The 22,141-nt window shown below is 39.1% G+C and overlaps 1 protein-coding gene across 4 annotated transcripts in view; it reads right to left on the reverse strand.

Moving 5' to 3' along the window:
- Stk3 (serine/threonine kinase 3) overlaps positions 1 to 22,141 on the reverse strand; it is a 213,693-nt gene that overhangs the window by 138,775 nt on the left and 52,777 nt on the right. For all 4 annotated transcript variants that reach the window (XM_057792643.1, XM_057792642.1, XM_057792645.1 and 1 more), the window contains 2 exons: positions 14,360 to 14,524; positions 13,703 to 13,870 (listed from right to left, as the gene is read on the reverse strand). In XM_057792643.1, coding sequence (XP_057648626.1) covers positions 13,703 to 13,870; positions 14,360 to 14,524 — 333 coding nt within the window. The remainder of the gene's footprint in view (positions 1 to 13,702; positions 13,871 to 14,359; positions 14,525 to 22,141) is intronic.

The raw sequence follows: 22,141 nt of genomic DNA on the forward strand, positions 1-22,141 counted from the left end.
ATGCTCTGCTAGGAACCAGGACAACTACGAACACTCTAGAAAAAAAAAGATCTTTTCATTTTTAATCCAAATTCTCAGGAAATAAATGAAACAAAAAAAAGCATAGCTTTTCACAAAATTTCTAAGTCCAGCCAATTTTTCTCCTCTTACTGTTAGTCACTTTTCTAACTTCTAATTCTCACTATACTAAAATTTTTACCATAAGAAAGTCAAATGAAAATTACTCAGATATTTTTATTCAAAACTTCCAGTTATGTGTCCTAAGCTCTTTTATTCCAAAGTGAGTTCACAAACTCTGACAGATGTTTTATAACTCTGTTTAAATATTTAGGCATTAAAAGGATGAAGGGCTTTTTTAAAGAAAAAGACAGAATGATTTCATTCTCCTCCAAAGCCAGGGTGGTCTACGGGCAATTTGGGTACCAGTGGTGTTGCCGAGGGAACAAAATGAAAACAGGTGCCATCAAATTCAAATTAAAGATTTAGTTCTATTTTAAACCACCTTGAACAATGTTTCCATAAACTTTCCAACTGATACTAAAATCTTGACAATATTTCATGACAAGAAAAGGGTTATGAATTGTCTGCAGACCATCAAATTTTAACTGTAACAAATTTAGACTGATTGGCAACACTTCCTTTTTTTAAAAAAAAAAAAAAAAGGTCTCCCACTAAAGATGCAGCATCCTTTAAAAGCTGACTGAATATATAAGGAAATTCAAAATAAGGAAACCAAGTAAGACTCTCTGAGAAAAATTTTAAAACTTAAAAACACAAAAAAATTTAAATCTCAACCTATAAGGAAAATGTGATGTAATTAGCAACATTATACTGAGCTTAACTTTTCCTCACAAGAATAATTATTGCATAATCTGTTGTTTAAATCTGATGAAATTTTCTCTACTGAAAAATAAGTAAATAAATAAAACTTCTGTTTCTTACTCTGGTATTGAAAAGAATGCAAGTGCTTGGTTTTTACCTTTGAAAGCAGTGCTTAGCCATGACATTCACACACATGCACACATGCATATAAATAAATACAAAATATTAACCATATATATGAGTTTGTTTAAAAATAATTACATTTTAGATACTTTCTATTCTTGTTTGATACCTTTCCCTACATTGGACTTTTAATTAGCATACACGAATACACAGGATTTCACTGATATTTTCATATGTGCATATAAGTTGCTTGGATTGCTTTGTCTCCTCTATAATCTTGGTTGTTTAATACAGTATTAATGGCAAAACCACTTATTTTGTTTTCGCCTGTAAAATGAGTAAACCAGAACAGATGAGACTGCATGTAAGTTAATATTCTTGCTAAGACTGACAAGAACTTCTAGAAACAGTCAAGGACCTGTTCTCGATGGAGATTTCATTTATAGGTAGATGAAGCATGCATTGTTCGCTGTTATTCCTTCAATTAGAAAATAATTTATCTTCTCAACAAATTTGACATGAAAAGATTTAGACTGTTAAGTATATTCAATGGTGCACTAATAAGAGGTCACTGTTCAGATTACAAATAATCATATTTGATTATCATTTAAAATATTTCAAATTATTCAAAGTTTTATTTTCAGCAGGCCCTGGTGAGACACAAATGGGATCCTTGGTGTGAACAGAACCCCGCACTGGCTTCTTTCCAGGACTTAACCACAAGGATGGTCTCATTAGCTAGTTTTCAGAAGAAAAAAAACTCAATGATTTTAGCATTAACAGAAAAAAATGTCTTTGAGACCCCTATTTCTAGTTAAAACACACTCTATTAAACACTATTTGCCAAAAGTAATAAAGACGGAATCTCGTTCAGATATGGACTGTGTGTGTGCTGTACAAAGGTGACCAGGGTGAGACCCTCTGTAGTGGCGTCACCTCAGTCCCCGGCTGTCCCTGTGTGGAATTACAGTCACTGTGCTGGTCCACCACTTACTTTGAAAGTGATTAATCAAAGCCAGAGAAAGCCAACCATCAACTGAAGTAGGTTTCGAATTTCCTTTGCAGAGACATGTCAAAAAAAGATGAGTCAATTTTACTGTAATTACAACCTCATTTAGAAATATGAAGTGTTTTCTATTTACTTCCAATTAAATGTCAATTGTACCCAGCTTTCCAACTGTTGCTGCTACTTGATTATACACGTGCTGACATGCATACCTGTACACACATGCATACAGGAACACCAACACGTGCTGACATGTATACCTGTACACATGCATACAGGAACACCCACACGTGCTGACATGCATACCTGTACACACATGCATACAGGAACACCAACACGTGCTGACATGTATACCTGTACACATGCATACAGGAACACCCACACGTGCTGACATGCATACCTGTACACACATGCATACAGGAACACCAACACGTGCTGACATGTATACCTGTACACATGCATACAGGAACACCCACACGTGCTGACATGCATACCTGTACACACATGCATACAGGAACACCAACACGTGCTGACATGTATACCTGTACACATGCATACAGGAACACCCACACGTGCTGACATGCATACCTGTACACACATGCATACAGGAACACCAACACGTGCTGACATGTATACCTGTACACATGCATACAAGAATATCCACACATGTTGGCATGCATACTTGTATAAGCATCCATACAGTAACACACAGTAGATTTTAAAAGATGAAATTTTGTGTACATTTCATGACTCTTAAAAACTGGTTACAGTTATTCAATAGTGAGTTTTGGTCTGTGCTGTTTTAGAGCTGGTCATGGTATGACTGGTAAAGGTAATTTGTAAGCACCTGCACCAGCACTAACACTAACTAGGATCCCTAAACCAGCTGGCCTAACACAATTATTACTGTCTGTCAGCCTACTGGCCCTGCCTAAGACTGCAGCCATACAGAATGCTTTATACTGCTTCGGAAGAGGGAAGCAATGGACTTCTGATACACACTCAGGCGTGAGCATTGGTAAACGTACTTTATATCTATCTTCCTATGCTTAATGACTGGACTTACACCTCAAATACATTCCATTTTACCTAACTACAGTCTTGCTTAATTACTGCCCTACTCCTGTCTTAAGTTCTTTGCCCCAGGTCCTTCCTATAATTCTAAAATCAAATGAAGTCTCCTCATTCTATTCAAACTGTCCCTGGATTCTGACACCTTTCAATTTTTCTTCTAACTTACCTCTCTCCTTGGCTGCCAAACTAAAATCCACTCCTGATGCTTCTACTCCCCTGCCCATTACTCTTTCCTTGATTTCTTGAGAATTTATTTCTGGCCCAATGCTTTACTAAATTACACTCCTAAAAGTCAACCATGGCCTGCAATCTGATGATCTGTTCATACCACACTTCTAAAGGGTCATCAGTTACATCTCCTAAGTCCTTCCCTTGTCCAAGGCACCTTGTCCTAATTCTTCCTTCTTTGGTTTCCATTTCATTAATCTCCTCCAAACCTCTAAATATGGGCGACTGTCTCGCTACCCTTCTCCCTCTAAATATGGGCGACTGTGTCACTACCCTTCTCCCTCTAAATGTGGGCGACTGTCTCGCTGCCTTCTCCCTCTAAATGTGGGCGACTGTCTCGCTGCCTTCTCCCTCTAAATGTGGGCGACTGTCTCACTACCCTTCTCCCTCTAATTGTGGGCGACTGTCTCACTACCCTTCTCCCTCTAAATATGGGCGACTGTCTCACTACCCTTCTCCCTCTAAATGTGGACGACTGTCTCACTACCCTTCTCCCTCTAAATGTGGACGACTGTCTCACTACCCTTCTCCCTCTAAATATGGGCGACTATCTCACTACCCTTCTCCCTCTAAATGTGGACGACTGTCTCACTACCCTTCTCCCTCTAAATGTGGACGACTGTTTCACTACCCTTCTCCCTCTAAATGTGGACGACTGTCTCACTACCCTTCTCCCTCTAAATGTGGACGACTGTTTCACTACCTTTCTCCCTCTAAATGTAGGCGACTGTCTCGCTGCCTTCTCCCTCTAAATGTGGGCGACTGTCTCGCTGCCTTCTCCCTCTAAATGTGGGTGACTGTCTGTCTCGCTACCTTTCTCCATGCTCACTCCCAGGAACTGCCCAGAACTCTGCTTCTTGAGATGTGACAGGGTGTTTTAAAAACTCAAAATGTCAGCAGCAAGAGAGGCAGTAGAGCAAAAACAGCCAGGTAGTGGGAAACAACTCCACTTCCCCAGTGACCAAGAAGCTGGCAACAGTGGAATACTTCCCAAATGCACATGTATATACCAGTATTCAAGGTTAAGAAAACCGCATTTGTATTTTTTGGCAGGTTAAATACATTTTAAATGAAGAAAATATTCACAATGTTTTCTTTCTAAAATATCTGGACTGCTAGAAGGAAGTATATAACAATCTGTTCATTATTAATTGCATGTTTCTGATATGGTTGATTATTTAGACTTGATGCAATCACTCAGCTGGTTAAGACTGCTTACTGATACAAAGTTAAAGATACAATGTATAAATTGCAGTAAAAATAAGTTTCTTAAGGCTAAAATATAAGTCTCTCAATAGAATTCTTAAAATCTTATGTAGAAATAATAATGTGAGAAAAAAACAAAAATTAAAATCATGCAGAACTGATGGGCTTTAACCTAAAAGTGGCGTCAGAATATTTTCTTTAAAAGTATAATTTATTTATTCTTCCCCATCTCAACTGTCCACTCCCATGCTCCCATTTTCTCAGGAGATCTTATCTATTGTCTCTTCCCAGAAGGATCCATGTATGCCTCTCTTAAGGTTCTCCTTGGGAGAGCAACAAAAGAGATATCTTGATTATGGGAGCCATTATGGGGCTAGTGTGAAACTTGGCACCAGGGAAACACCCAGGAACCAACAAAGATGAGCCCAGCTAAGATCCTAAGCAATAGTAGAGAAAGTGCCTGAACTGGCCTTACCTTGTAATCAGATTGATGACTACCTCAATTATCAACACAGAACCTTCATCCAGCATCTGATGGAAGCAGATACAGAGATCTACAGCTAAACACTCAGCAGAGCTTCCTGAGACCAGTCAAAGAGAGGGAGAAGCAATAATATGAGCAAAGGAGTCAAGACCATGATGGGGATGCCCACAGAGACAGCTGACCTGAGCTAGTGGGAGTTCATTGACTCTCTTGATAATGGGTGAACCTGCACAGGCCCAAACTAGGCCCTTTGAGTGTGGCCTGCATGTGACAATTGTGTAGCTTGGCAGTCTGGGGCCACGGGCAATGGGACCAGGATTTATCCCTAGGGCTTGAACTGGCTTTTTGAGCCCATGTTTTTTGGAAGGATACCTTGCTCAGCCTAAATAGAGGGGAAGGGCTTGGTCCTGCCTCAAAGTGAAGTGATGGACTTTGCTGACTCCCACGGGAGGCCTTGCCCTCTGGAGGAATGGACGGGGGTGCAGTGGGGGAAGATTATGAGAGCAGGAGAAGGGGAGGGAGTGGAAACTGGGATTGGTATACAAAATGAGACAAAAATTAAAAACTAAATTAAAAAAGTATAACTTATTGCCTCAAGTTCAGCACCCAGGAGGCAGAGGGGTGGATCTCTGAGTTCTGGGCCAGCCTGGTCCACAGAGTGAGTTTGAGGACAGCCAGGACTACACAGAGAAAGCCTGTCTAGAAAAACAAAAACAAACAAACAAAAGTATAATTTATAATTAATGGATAAATAAGTCTGGAGAGTTCAAACACTGTTTTATAAATGTCGGGGCCGGGATTAGTGGACGTTTCTCCATTTAGGCTGTTCTCTTTTGCTATAAAGAAATATTCTTTTCAAAGCTTTGCCTTAAATGCAGACTGTATTTAAAATATTACATTTAAGCTACTCAAAATTTTTGAGATTGTATTTGCTTTCAGGTTATTTGTTTACTGAAACAAAGCCTTGTTATGTACTCCAGGTGGCCCTGAACTTGCCCTCTTTATGAGAGCTATGATTATACGCATGTGTCATGACCACACATTGTTTGAGTCTAAAGAATATGGAAAAGGAGTCAAGACATAGAGCTAAATGAGAAGATGGTATTAGCAGACAATATAATCTCATTATTCCAAGTTTGACTGAAAAATGTTTTTAAAAAACCCAGCATGTTCTTGTGGTAGACACACAACAAACAGGAAGACCATGTATCAAGTGTGAATTTTAAATCTCTTAGTAGTACAAGTACTGGCAATTTTTATTTTCATTTTTATGCTTTGCTTTCTTCCTTTACACCTTTCTTTCCTCTGTATGACAAACATATTAAAATTGTAATAGGGTTTCCTATAAAAATTAACAATATTCCACTCACTTTGCTCCCCACATAAACTGATAAAGTAAAAACAACCATCTTCCAAAGCAAATTGGAGTGACTATTGAGATCATCAGTGTTTAACGTACATGGTTTATCTATAAATTCAGCTAACCCACTTTAAATACATATATATACACACATATACACATGTATGTACATATATATCAGAATCCAGCTACTAGCTGCTTCATTGCTATTGCCACTCTCATCAGCCAGGCACCGTCCCTCTCTTAGTGTAAGGAAAAGACTCGTGAGGAAGTCTATCCTCACCACCTTTCAGGCTAACGTTACACCCTCCTCTATCAGATGCAGCTCATTCAGAAGAAAAGTCTGCGCAGGGACTTTTAGCCTTCAAGACTTCATGGCGCACCCAGGAGTCGACACCCCCACTTTAGCACAACTAAAGACACAACTCTTACCTCTGCCGCCAGAATTCTATTCCAGGCTGAGTTTCCTCAGGTTTTTAGTCAAGTACCACTTTCTAAATGAAATATTGACTAAAACTACAACACAATGCTCCAAACACGGTGTGGCTTTTACCATTTCCTATTTTGTTCCCTTGCTTTTTTTCTATTTATTACCACGTAATATAAATGCCGTATTTCTTTCCTACATCCTCATTCCCCTGCAGTATATAAAACTCAAATGCTCATATTTTTCTTCTATTTCTGTATCCCCAGGATGTGAACAGTCCCCAGTAGACAGTGGGTACTCAGTAAATATTGGCTAAGTGAATAAAGATGAATACATGCCAGTTGACCCACAAGCTCACAGCTTAAAGCTATAGCTTCCCAGTAACAATAGTTGGCTCACTGAATGTCGTAAGAGTCTGTGAAGCGGTAATTAGAAATGCCTTTATGCAAGGCTACAGCACTAAAGGGCACTACAATAAACAACACCACGGCCACATTTCCTCGTGCCTGCAAAAGAACTTGAGGATTTCACCTTCAAAATACAGGGATAGAATTGTAACTTGATAAACCAAATGGAGTTTGATATCACATCACTGTTACTATGGCTTCTAAAACGTAAGCAATACTGGTGGAAAACCATAGGTCACTCTTCTAGATTTTTTCACTAGAATATTCAATTCCAGTCAAGGAGAATGGATATAAAACTCTCCTGTGTGTGTAAACAAAAAACAAACTGAATATCATACTGCTGTGCACCTGGATATCTGCTATCTAAAAGATCCTGGGCTTGTTTATAAACATCAATCAGCGCTATGAAAAGGGAGTTATGGGAAAAGGCAATTACATACTGTGAAAAACTCAAGGCAATCAGGGGAAGCATAGTCTATGGTAGCAGCGACACGAGCTAAGCAGGAGGTATGGATAATCTGGGTAAACGCCATGGAAAAACAAATACCGTGATTGGACTTGAGGCAAATGGAAACAGTTCAAATTGGCTCCGTACAGTGTTCCACGGAACATATGATGTCCATATGTCCATTACCAACAAACTGAACCATGGAACAACAAAAGACAGCGCTAAGATAGCTATAAGAACACACCCAGTGCCAGTCTCCACCACGCCACAAGCAGTGTAACGCGCCACAGCTGCCAGGCAGTGGGGGAAGAAGTCAGAAGCAATAAAGAAAAGAAAAGGAGTAAAGTATAAACCATTCCTTTCCCTCTAAAAGAAAAATGAGATCTATACTAGACAAAGAAAGTGGCTACAGAAATGTCCAAAAGTAAGGTACAATTTCTCCCTATAGCCATTTCCAAAAGTATAAATCCTTTACAAAGCTGCATATTATTCAAGAGCCAGAGAACTAAGCAAGTAAAAGAATAATATGATGGAGTAATAAAAATTGTAAATAAGACCTTTCAAGTTTCAAAATGCATAACAGAGACCCAAAACAGACTGACCAAAAGACATGACGGGAACCACTTCAGGTCTGACATCAGTGTGAACAAATCTATCAAATGTCCTTGCTTGTGCTCTCCGCTCCCAAGGCTGCTCGTCAAGACTAAATCACAGTTTATTAAAAAAAAAAAAAAAAAAAAAAAAAAAAAAAAAAAAGTAGTGCTTAGGCAAAATCATGAAGGGCCAATCACACAGCAAGGCCAAAGTATAAGAAACAAAACTTTAAAAAGCAGTGCTACCATGTAGGACCTATCTGTGGTCCTGGCCTTTTCAACCAATGAAAACCCAGTTATTCCTAAATTGCATTAAAATTATCTGAGCTGTGATGCAGAAATATATTAGTTGTCACTGACTGAAACTAAACAGTAATAAAATCCAGCAGCAAAAATGCATGACTATTTTACAGTAAATATCAATGTCATTCCTGCTTCAACCTGACTCCCCATTCTACCCCTAAACCCCCAAACTTGAAACCAACTACAATTTCTTGAGTAGCTGCAGTGTGGTTAAGAAAAGGAAGCTATGCTTGTTTGTATGGAATCTGCCATTTCCTCCCTGCCAAAACACTTGTTTAAAAAGTCATGTAATATTTCTATTAAATTGTAAATGCAGCCGACAAGGAAATGGCCTACTGGCAGAGCGTCACCTTTGTGGCAGTGCCAACGGGCCTACAGCAAAACAGCGCACATGGTAATTTCAACATGCATTCCCAAGTAACAAAATCGTTCTCTACATAAATACCACAGAACCTGAGCAAGATCCAGAAAAAGCAGGGAAAATTTGCCCAAGCTTTCATGCTTGCCTATATCAATTGTATGTCATAGCTAAAGCAAAATAGAAAAGCATCTACATATGTTCAAGACGCTTGTGAAGTTGGATCATATAACCCTGGGAAAACCATTGCAACTTAAATCTGTGTATTTCTTGTTAACCACTGTAACAACTTGCTAATAAAAATTAAGAAAAACTGAGGGTATCAAATGAATCAAAATGTACCAGCTAAATACAAGCCCTGAAAGATCATAATGCAACTTATTAACAGGAACATATGTTCAGTATAAGCCACAATTGTTATGTCAAATTACTTCTGTACTTCTGTCTTTAATATCATTTATTTGATTACAGAATTTGAGAGATTCACAAGCCTTCAGTGAAAATGGTGACTTGTAGTTTACAAGTGACTGTAATACGTACAAAGTCACCTTTATCATGTGTCCCTTGCCTTTCACTATATAACACCCCATCTATAATGAAGAGAGTTCTAATCATGTAAAAGATATACTGAAAACTAAGTATCAATACACACAATTTGAACTAGCATAATCAAGACATAAGTTTTCTAGGACAGTAAACAATTCTTTCTGAGGACATTTAGTTGCAAGATGCATTTGTTTTAAGTATGTCTTAACTGTTGTCATTTTTGTGTATCTGTATAATGTTAAAAGTCAAACTTGATAAAAAAGCTATTTCTTACCAAAAATATTATGAATTTCCAAGTGTTGTACACTTGAAATCACAGCACCTGTCAACATACCAATCTCTAAGCCACAAATTCAGTGACTTGTATGTTTTCTGCAATAACTGTTACCTTAATTCTCTACCCTCAACAGTCACTATAACAAATTGAGGATGAAACAGTATCTGTAATGATCAACATACTAATCCCACACGATCACTTTAAAACAGAAATCTTCCACATGGTCTAACAATTCTAGTCCTTCGCGAACTCATGCTCCTGTGTCCAGAGACTAGAACTGGAGCATGGCAATACTATTCTTCCTGGTCAGTAAGGAGACAGGGCCTAAATACCCCCCCCAAAAAAAGAATAAAATTAATCTAAAATTTAAATCATTTTCATTAAATAAAAGGCTGGAAGGCAGGATACAAGGAAAGATGGGTGTTTCAAGCTGTATCTTATTAGCAGTTACAATCAGCTTTTGTGTATTTCCCAGGACCTATGTTGTAAGTTAAACATTTATTATTTTAAGAAAGAAGAATCTGAACTCACCAGGTGTCAGTACTAGTCACAAAAGCACCCTCCAGAACTTAGTTCACACTCACTTAACAAAAATATTTACTGAATACTTTTATATACAGGTCATTCTGACGGGTTTAGTTCAAAATAAATGTGAAGCACACTTCCTTTAAAACTAAGATCTAACAGGAAATATAAGACAATTGTCTCATTAAAATGTGCTGTTAGATACATTATTAATATAATACGAGAGAAGAATTCAGAGAAAGGGTTGTTTTGTTTTTTGAGGCAGGTCTCAATATAGAGACCAGGCTGGTCTCAACTCTCAACACATAAACACATATGTAAAAACAAATAAGCAAACTCCATTTATCACCATTAGAAAGGAGATAAAATGTATCTGTCTGCATGGCCCATTATTTCCATATTTCTTCCTGTAGCAGCAGGTCCTACATAGGGTCCTGACTCAGCCTTCACTGCCCTAATGGGCCAACACAAGTCAGATGACGATAAACAGTGCTTGCTTCTTCCCAAAACAAAAGTTCCCTAGGAAGGATGGTAACTAGAACTACATAAGAGTCTTTAAGAACTTTAATCATTTATAAAAACTGAAAAGTAATTGCAAAATGCTACCTAACAATTCTATTTTCTTTAATGTTTAAGCGCATTTCCCAGATATCGCATTTGAACTTAACAACTCTATGAAGTACACACAAGAGGGGCCATTACCGCTAATTCACAGACAAAAACTGATTCAAGTCTCAAAATTCTCAACTATCAGTCACATCACTACTATGGGAAAAACATAACTAAGCAAATGATTATGAAAACCTAATCCCATATCAGTCTTGGAAGTCAGCAGCACTATTAAGTCGTGTTCTTATTACACAGAGTTGGTAGGGCCTATTACGAATAGGAGGCCAACAAGATAGCTGAACCGTTAAGGGGACTTGTAGCCTAGCTACTGACCTAAGCTCGATCCCTGAGTTCAAATCTTGGTTATGCTGACAGCTTAAGTCATATTAACAAATAATGTAACTCTTTACTTAAAGGTTTCATCTAAACTACCTGGTGGTATGGTAACACTTTCAAATACTTTTTCACTGTCCAATTCTAGGGAGGGCCTTTTTTTTTCACTCTTGGAAGTCTCATTTATCTTAAACACCCCCCTAACACACACCAAACCACTGACAACCAGATGGGACTGCACCAGTTACTATTTCACCATTTCATCACTAGCTTTATCAGCTGCCCCCCTGGACAACAGTGTTGAATTCCGTGTGACAAACGGCAGCACGCATCGAGCACTTCTCTGTGCTTTACGCTAAGGTTGGCCCAAGGGAAAGTCCTCAAGTGCAAACAAATCAACAGACAACTCCACTTTCTACACATCTAATGGTAAACCAAGAAAGAACCATGGAAATGTGGTCATGTCAAGGAAGCAAGAGTGCTTTCAGTAAGGGTTCAGGTCTGAAGTCAACCTCCTGCATGAGCCAGCTGTTTCTCACACTTCAGTACTCCAGCTGGGAAACAGCTCACAATACTATCTAAAGAGCAGTCTCTAACCATATCACACTTGGAAACGCACATGGTAACCATCCAAAGACAATAAAGTTGTGTGTTCTATATGCAAATTATGAGGAGAAAAACAAAAGTCTATATGGGCTGTTGTTGTCAAGGAAATCTCCATACATCTAAATAAAATCTGAGGGGAGAGAGAGATGGATCAGTACTTAGTTCTCTTCCAGAGGACCCAGGTTTGGTTCCCAGCAGCGCCAAGGCAGCACACAACCATCTATACCTCCAGTCTCTGAGGAGCTGATACCCTCTCTGGCCCCTGTGAGCACCAGACACAAATCAGATATACATAGGCAAATGCATACATATGAAACAAACAAACAAATAAAACCTTAGTTGGGACTTCAAAATCTGGCAGATTTTAAAAGATAGAAAAAGAGACCAAGTAATTCTAAGAAGTTTGCAAAATATGCAGTGTATCTAGATATTTTTAAAAGAGAAATACTGTATTCTAATATATTTTTTACTACTTTATAAGTATGAATTCAAACTCAAGTGAGTTTTAAGAACATTAAATCAGAGTCACAAACTACAATTTTTTCATCCTGGAAGAGGTTCTCACCAGAGAATCACACCCCATGAACACCCTGACAGAGGACCAGGGGTGACTGATACTAGAGAATCACACCCCATGAACACCCTGACAGAGGACCAGAGGTGACTGATACTAGAGAATCACACCCCATGAACACCCTGACAGAGGACCAGATATGACTGATACTCAAAGAAGAATGAGAGTTTACATTCCTGTGCTGACTTTCCTATTTTTCATGTTGTTTTCAAATACATAATTACATTATGTTTTCTTTTTAATATTGCCAAAGTAGCTTGTGGGTAGGTATAAAGATAATATAAATGGAATACAGCTGTACCACTACAGTAACTGTCTGGTAATGTGCCTCAATATGGCATGTAGATTTTTAAGTATTTTCAATACTGCAATTATTTGTATTGTTATAATATTAAACATAATTCCAATTTATTCCTTATTAGATATTCAAAAGTATTCCCGTCTTCCTTTCTCCACCGATTTACTTCCTTCTCCTCTCTACGTCTCCCTATCTTTTCCATAAACACATTCTTCCTCCTTTACTTCGACAGTGGTCCTAGGGCAACTACAGCCACTAGATGGCAATAAATATATACAAAGATAAAAATACACACCTATGCCAGAGAGTCACATAGTACTGTAATCTAGATAAAGTGTCATTACACATCCTAAAGCACAACAAGCTAGACTTGAATATGCAAGGAATATACTTCAAATGCAAAGATTATCATGGAAAGGAGTTCATGGGGGCAGGTAATAGTAAGCAAAAAAAGAGTGTATTTTTAAATAAATAATCAATTTTAAAGAAATATATCTAGTTCCCTTACAGATAGATAGCAACAATGAGCATGAGGACTTTTACATTTTTTATTTTACATGTATGGGTGTTTGCCTACAGGTCTGCCTAGCAGACACAGAGGTCAGAAGATGATATAGGAACCCATGAAACTGGAGTTACAGACAGACACGAGCCTCCATGTGGGTGCTGAGACTGAAGCCAGGCCCTCTAGAGGAGCAGCACGCTCTTAACCAGAGTCATCTCTCCAGCCCCACTGGGACTTTAAATATCAGCTTAAATAACAGAGAGGTAGGAACTGAGGAGTGCGTAGGAAAGTGGGGACTCATTTCTTAACCCTCTCCAGCAGCCTTTGGAAAGCAATGAGCTAAAGAACACAAAACAGCGCATTCCCTGGAAAGCACGGCTCTTGGGGGCGGCACTGACGGTGGAAAGATAGTGCGTGCTGAAGATGTACGGCCCCGGAGCTCTTTCCTCACAAGCGATTGTGCAGTGGAATAAAGTGGAAACTTAAGTCTCTGACTCATGAGAATGCATTCGCTTTCTGTTTGTTTATGTTGCCATTGCAAAACTCTAAGAGCCAAAACCAGTGCTTTTAGCAAAACATAATTTCCTTACCCTCATTGGATGTATATCAGCATAAGGGGGTTTCCCTTCTGCCATCTCTATAGAAGTGATGCCAAGGGACCAGATGTCAGCCACACAGTTGTAACCTATTTCTTGAATTACCTCAGGAGCCATCCAAAATGGGGTTCCTATTACAGTATTGCGTTTTGCCATTGTATCCTGCAATGATATTATATACGCATAAATACTACACAGAACCACAAAGGAAACACGTATGCCAACATTCATTAAAACCTGTGATCCACTAATAACACAGATTCCATTAAACACTGACTATTTTCCTAATGCTTCAACCAGTTACAACATGACATATTTTAGGAATCTTAAACTATAAAATAACCAAGAGATTTTAACTCTTCCTCATTTTATTAAAGACAGTCACTTACCATAGTATGATAACAATAGAAGCAGTGGAAGAAAACCAGTGTACCAAGAGACTCGATCTGTATCCCTTTCACAAACTTGAGCATTTGGATGATAAAACGTCTTTTATTATCTACTGACCCAAACACTGTAAACAGAGTCAAACATGGCTTCCTCGCCATAAGAATAACAAAGTTATCCTTCCATACGTCCCAAATATCAGTTTAGTCAAAATCAAGTCTAAAAATAGTCCAAAATATATCCAAATTATTAAAGTCAACTTACTGTTAATTGGCCAGCCACTCCAAAATCTGCAAGCTTTGCGTGCCCTTCTGTATTGAGGAGGATGTTCCCAGCTTTTATATCCCTGTGTATTTTCCTCATAAAATGCAAGTATTCTAATCCTTTCAATGTAGATTTTAGAATAGTTGCGATTTCGTCTTCTGTTAACTGGAAAGGAATATTTTTAAAGTAATGATGAAATACAATATCAGATAAAATCACAGAGACAACATCAGTAACAAGTTCATACTTTCTTTCTTCTTTTTTGTTTTTCAAGACAAGATTATCTGTGTAGCCCTGGCTGTTCTATGTCTGGCTCTGTAGGCTAGGTGGGCCTCAAACTCAGAGATCCGCCTGCCCCTGCCTTCTGAGTGTTGGGATTAAAGGCAGGTACCACCAGCGCCGGCACAAATGCCTCTTTCCAACACCCATTAAACCTCTACAAAAGAGGCCACAAAACTCCTGCCCTCCACACAACATTGTCAAATTATCCATGACACTCATAAAGATGCATATCCCAAGGTATCATTTCTCTTTGAGCCACTATAACCTGTTTTTTATTCGAGACAGGGTTTCTCTGTAGCTTTGGTCCTGGAACTAGCTCTTGTAGACCAGGCTGGCCTCGAACTCCCAGAGATCTGCCTGCCTCTGCCTCCCAAGTGCTGGGATTAAAGGCGTGTGCTACCATGGCCCGGCTTATAACCTATTTTTAAATGAGTATTTCATTTACCTTTTATAAAAATTCTGTAGTGTAGCATGATATTCTGAAATAACAATAGGTAAATATTTGTTCTTCTTTCTAGGTTCCTATTATTAGAAAAGAACTTTCTAAATCCCTTGTAATTTGCTGAACAAAAGAGATGAAAGGAAAACACACACGCACACACAAGAGGCAGGGTCTCATGTAGCCTTCCATCTTACTACCGAGCTGGAGAAGACACTGAACTTCTGGTCTCCCGCCTGTCCCGCCTGAGTGCTGGGCTTTCAGGCATTCATCACCACACCCACTTCATGTGGTGCTGGAAAGCAAACCCAGGCCTTCAGACAAGGGCAAGCACTCTACCAACTGAACTAAGGTTTATCTCTGGCTCCTGATTCTGAATTCATAACCCTTTCATACAAATGAAGTCACTCTTGGTGGGACTCTGAATAATTAACAATAGGAAATGGTTACTAGAGAAACAACCTTGTCATCGAGGGTTGGCTTCTCAGTCCATCTCATGACATGTAACTTAATCACCAATGTCCAATGACTTACCTATACCTACATAATCAAATCAAACATAAATGATTGACCTTGTCTTCTAGGTACAGAGGAAGGCAGAATTTGACAGAAAACAGGTGGTAGCACAAGGAAACACAGCAGAGAACCAGAGGAAGGTTGAGACACATCTTTGGATACTCGGGGATCTCTGAGAGGCTGTTTGGGTTTCGTGTTTTATAGCATGTTAAGCAGGGTCTGGAGACAGGAAGATGCCCTGAAGCTGTCCCAGGGAGTCACACTTTCTAAGCAGCTGCTGTCCCCATCTCTGAAAGGCACTTTTACTGAGGTCTAATGATACGGAGCCAACTGTGTGAGTGTTATCTTGGAAGACACAATCTACACTAAAAGAAGGTGGGGAGAAAAATTCCTTGATTCAACTTCTCAAACCTTTCTAAAAATCAGAAAGGGGGAGGCACATTTAGAAAACGTGTTTTATTAATGTATTATCCTGTGACCAGAGGTGGAAATGGACATTGTAAGGAAAAACAGTACCTTGTGCGTATTAATGCACATCTTTAATAAAATACTGGCAAATACAAGTAAGCTGAATACTGACGGAATTTTATATGACATGATGAAATAAATCTATTTCTCAAATTGAAGGACGGTGCAACATACAGAATTTACACAATGAAATACATTATCTTAACAGAATGGCAAAAGAGAAACCACATGACCACTTCAACCATTAACAGGAAAGCCAAATGACTAAACAGTAAACTTTAATTCAATCAAGTATGATGAAAACACACAGTGAGCTAGGGACTAAAAGAACAAGCGCCAACCCAAAGACTGAATAGCACACAGGGCACCCGGAGAACCATGATGACCAAGGCTTCTCCGCTAAGTCAGAAGCAAAGATAACCGTTCTCACCACTTTTAGAGTACTGGAGGGTTCTAGGCAGGGCAAGGAAGAAGGAAAGAAATTATAAGAAATAAATGATCTGTTTGCGGAACAACAGCTACGAAACTAAAAAAAAATGTAAGCATAAATAGTTTTAGCAAAGTAGCAAGATACAGAGTACAAAATAAACACACAAAAATCATTATCATTTCTAAAAAGGAAATCACAAAAAAATTCCATTTGCAATAATATCAAAAGAATGAAGCACATAGGGATTAACCAAGAAAGATTTATACAGTAAGAAACAGGAAGCAGAGATCAAAGAGAGAACAGAAACAGAAATGCATCCGATGGCCACGTCCAGACGACTTGCTGAGATGCTCCTGCTACCTGAGAAATCTGCAGATTCAATGTACTCTCCATCAAAAATCTCAGTAAAGGTAATGAAGAAACAGAGAAAAATGTTAAAATTCATGGGTCCAGACTGGGTGATGGTTCCCACTTGTATCTCACAACTCAGGGGCTGAGGCAGAACTGCCATGTCCTCAGGCCCGGGCCAGCCTGGGCTAGTAATAAGTCTAAACAAACTACAAGACTTCTAATTCCTAAGTTGAAATCTTACTACTTAAAGACATACGGAAGAACGGAATAGCATGAGGATTCCAGAAATAACCTGTGTATAGCTAGTCACATGATTTTCAACAAGAATATCAAAATCATTGACAGAGAAAGAAGAATCTTTTCATATCCAAGTATTAACTCAAAATAGACCAAGGATTTAAATGTAAGACTAAATCCAAACCACAATTAGAAAAGAAAAACAGTAAAAGCTTCACAACATGGGCAAACAAGAGGAAGTAAGCACAAAAGGAAGCACAAGTGGGAGACTTTCTGAATTGTTTTTTTTTAAATCTGTGTAATAACAAAACACAATCCCCAAAGTAGCAAAAATGCAAGCTACTTTGCATTATGATCAAACAATAATTCCCAAAATATACAGAAAACTCTTAAAGGTAAACAGCAAAAGAAAAACCTTTTTTAAAAGAATAGGCACAGGCCGAGAATAGCATTTCCTCAACGACAAACCAATGCGGGTCAGGTGGCTGAACAGGTGAAAACACGGACTAGCCTCACTTCCCAGAACTGACATAAAAAGCCAAATACAATTGCATGACTTTTTATCTCAATATTCCTACAGTGACATGGGAGATGCGGACCAAGAATCAGCCGAAGTTTTCAGGTCCTCAGGCCCAGAGAACGGGCTCAGCAAGGCGGCAAGACCAAAGCAACTCACACAAACTGTCCTCTCAACTCCACACACCAAAGCATGCAGGCTCCCGTGAGTGTGCATGACATGCACATACAATGATAAAATAAATGTTTTAAAGGATACAAATGGCTAACAGGCCTATGGAAAGATCTTTGATACACCCTATACTCACAGAGCTAAAAGAAGAAGCGAACGTCAACGTCCAGTGACAGAGGAATGGACGCACAAAAGGATGCTTATGTTTGTGTGTTAGTTTCCTGCCCCATAACAAAATAACTGAGAGAGGTAACATGTAATGAGAAAAGGTTTACTCTGGCTCAGTTTGGAAAGGTCAGGCCAAGGCTAAGAGAACAAAGCGACTGTGCTGAAACAAAAATGATTATATCACAAACCAGGTATAAAAGAAAGTCCACTCAAGGTCTCAAAATTCTGATTGGAGGAACACCCCTGGGACCTGAGGACCTCAAAGCCCCATCTCTAAAGGTCTCGCCACTTCCAAATATTATCACTGTGAGGCCCAAGTCTTTAACTCATGGACTTCAGAAGGATGTTTATCCAAACCATGGCAACATATAATGAGATGTTATTGAGCCTAAAAGGAAGGAATCTCTGTAACACTTACAAGGTTTTGCTTTTGTTTGCTTGCAATGTGACCACTGATCTATATCCATGGCTCTTCCACTTTTCTTTTTTCTTTTTTTTTTCTTTTTTGGTTTTTCGAGACAGGGTTTCTCTATGGTTTTGGAGCCTGTCCTGGAACTAGCTCTTGTAGACCAGGCTGGTCTCGAACTCACAGAGATCTGCCTGCCTCTGCCTCCCAAGTGCTGGGATTAAAGGCGTGCGCCACCACCGCCCGGCTCTTCCACTTTTCTAAATGAATGGTTTTCAGTCACATCAGAGAGTAGGAGATAAGAGTGTCACCTAGGAACCAGCTCTATAACCCAGATGGAGAGAGCAATGTGGGGGTTGTGGAAAATATGACTAAAGGATTTCTGGTCAGCCCATCTCCATTCCTTCCACTCTGGCTACCAACCCCAACCCTACCTCTACAAGGGCCCACACACATGGCACAGACCAAGATAAGGGAGCCTCTTTTGTAGCAGCAAGAGATCATTACAGAAAGCCACAGCTAATCAAAACGTAGACAAAAACTACCAGGGGATCCCCAGCCAAAACTGAGATAACCACAACACAACATCTGCCCCTACAACTCAGCCAACATTGTGGAAGAAGAAGCACAAAGACTCTAAGAACCAGAGGACCAGGAAGTCAGCTGTAAAGTTGTGCCCCTACCTGTAACAGAGAAGCTGTGCCCGTGGGCTCTCAGCAACATGGCTGTTGAACCTTCCTGAACAATTCCAAGAGTTGATATCCCAGTATCAACAGAGCAACTGCCGAGAGAGGGAGAGTAAGTCTTCCCCAGGGACGAGCCCCATGGACTGATTATCAGATTCAGCAAGTTTTATTAATACATTTGTTAGCTTACATGTACATGCAACAATGAATGGTTAAGAAAGAAAGGACTGTGAACTTGCTGGAGAAGAGTATAGGCATAAGAGAGAAACAAGAAAAGGTAAAAAATGCAATTATAATTTAATTAAATTTAAAATTTTTTAAAGATCGTTAAACATGAAATAATAAAAAGATCACTTCTGTTCCTCAGGAGTCTTTCAATATTTTGCTAGATGTCTAGGATATACAAATGGGAATAAATGGTAAATGTGCACAACTCTAAACAGGAAGCATTCTTTATAATTAGTAGCCTTAGTGTCAACTTCTCAGACTTGCACAGTGTGCTCTTAAAGCTCATCACCCTAGGACCACACCTCTATATTACAACAGAAAAAGAATAAAAACAAAAAGCTGTGCATGGTAGCAACCTATTAAATAACAGCAATTGAGTAGCCAGGGCAGGAAAATGAGAACTTCAGGGTCAAACTAGGCATCGCATTTGGATAGGAAAGGCTCAGTAATCAAACTCGTCAGTTCAATTACTAGGGCAGGGGAGGAAGCCAGAGGGGAGGGAGGTACTTTTAACCTAACCAAGAAGAGTCTCAGTCTAGAAAACAGTGGTTCTCAGCCTGTGGGGTTGCAACCCCTTTGGGGGTCACATATCAGATACCCTGCATATCAGATATTTATAACACAATTCATACCAGTAGTAAAATTACACTTATGAAGTAGCAACAAAGTAATCCTATGGTTGGGGTCACCCCAGCAGGAAGAACACTATTAAAGGGCTGTAGCATGAAGAAGGCTGAGGACCCTGCTCTAGAAGGTAAGAAATAGGCATATAAGCTGCCAAGTATTTTTTAAAGCATCTTCAACGTGAAATGAAAGCACACTAGGGGACAATTAGGGAAGGAAAGATGAAATCACACAAAACTTAGTCTTTATTTGGACTAATCGGACAAGAAACACAGGGGCAGCACCCACAGAAAGGAAGATGATCACAGAAACTCAGACACCCGCATCATGAGCTCAGCACGAGCAGATCTGTGGTAACTGTAAAGAGGTCTTAAAGATCGAGGAAAACCTACTTTCCTTCCACTGAGATCTGAAATCAGGGGAAAGTGATAGGCTAAATTTTAATTCTAGCACAAAAATACACATAATTTTAGCTAATTTAAAGCAACCAATTGTTGTCTCATCTGTTTTAAATAAAAATGAAATCAAACGAACTTTGGACGAAAGTAGTCTATCAGGAATTAAAGCTGCTCCAGGAACCCTGGTTTTCAGTAGTGGAGAGGAGCTGAGAGCAGACAGGAACTGTCTATTACTTAGTGGACACTGACCACACAGCAGGCCCAGACTTAGCAGCCTGTCTATCAGACTTCCCTGGTGACTTTGACGCTCGCCCATCAACTGTTATCAAAACATAAAGCAGACCTCACCTTCCTAAGACATGGGCTTTTAGTCTGAAATAATCTGTTTTTAATTTTTCTTTATATATAAATTATAGCTTTACCCAAAGTGAAAAGATTTCATGTGGAATTTATTTCCATTATTTAATAAAATTTAAGGTACTATGGTGTTTCACTTCTATAAAAATTTCATTAATTCAAACAGACACAGACTCAATCATTTCAAAACGGTCAGTTTGCTGGTAGTTGTGTGTCAACATGACACAGGCTACGGTCAACTGGAAAGAAGGACCCTCAGTTGAGAAAACGCCCCCACTGGACTGGCCTGTGGGAAAGCCCACGAAACATTTTCCTGATTGAGGATTGCTGCTGGAGGGTCCATCCATGGTGGGTGGTAGCACCCTTGGCTTGGTGGCCCTGGGTGCTAAAGAAAAACAGGCTGAGCAAGCCATCAGGAACAGGCCAGGACGGCAAGAAGTGCCTCCAGGTTCCTGCCCTGGCTGCCCTTGGTGATGGAAGTACAAGATATAAAGTGAAATAAGCCCTTCCCGTCTCATGTTGACTTGGGGAATGATTTTATCACGACAACAGAAACCCTAACTAAGACAGCCAGGTTGTACTGAGAATCCTTGGAGGAAAAAAAAAAAACAACAGGAAAGACGATCTGCTTCCAACAGAAGGAAACAATGGGGATTTCAGTCTCAGATCCACGTCAAACAAGGGCTAGCACTTCTTTCTGCGTTATCTATCAAGAAGTCCTTCAAAAGAAAATTATAAGCAGGGATACTTCACTTTGGGGTTTATTTAGGTGATCCTCAATACACGGGAGTTGAGTTCTATTTTGTCACTATGTTTAAATCATTTCGATGGCGTTTTCTAGGTCTGTTATAACGAGAGAGAGATCATAAGCCACAAATGCACTGCTCAGTAATCAGGGTAGAAATAAGACTTCTGTAGCTGAGCTAATACATTACAAGACGGAAGTCTACATCTGGTTTCAATATTACTATGAATTCCCTGGCAAATTTAAAAAGAATTTCATTGTACAAAAACAAAAAGATGGTTTTGATAGGCTTCAGTCCTCTGGTTACTTTTGTTTCTAAAGTCATATGATTAGTATAATAATATGATACATTTAATATGTCACCGTGTATATGGTTTTGATAAAAATGCACCCACCAACTTGTCTCAAGGGCAAATGCATAAATGATTTTAAAATAAACAGAAATCCTTAATGTCTTTAGTCAGGAAAAGTCAATGCAAGTGAAGTTTTTTAAGTTTATACAAAATTAGGGATTTACATTTCTAAAATTGAGTCAAACTTACCTCATCTTTTTCATTTAATCATCTATGCACATGAAACAACGTAACCATTCTGTATGTACATGAAACAATGTAACCATTCTGTATGCACATGAAGCAACATAATCATTCTGTATGTACACGAAACAACGTAACCATCTGTATGCACACGAAACAATGTAACCATTCTGTATGCACATGAAACAACGTAACCATTCTCTATGCACATGAAGCAACATAA

Source organism: Chionomys nivalis, chromosome 17 (assembly GCF_950005125.1).
Source record: "Chionomys nivalis chromosome 17, mChiNiv1.1, whole genome shotgun sequence".
Lineage (NCBI taxonomy): Eukaryota > Metazoa > Chordata > Mammalia > Rodentia > Cricetidae > Chionomys > Chionomys nivalis.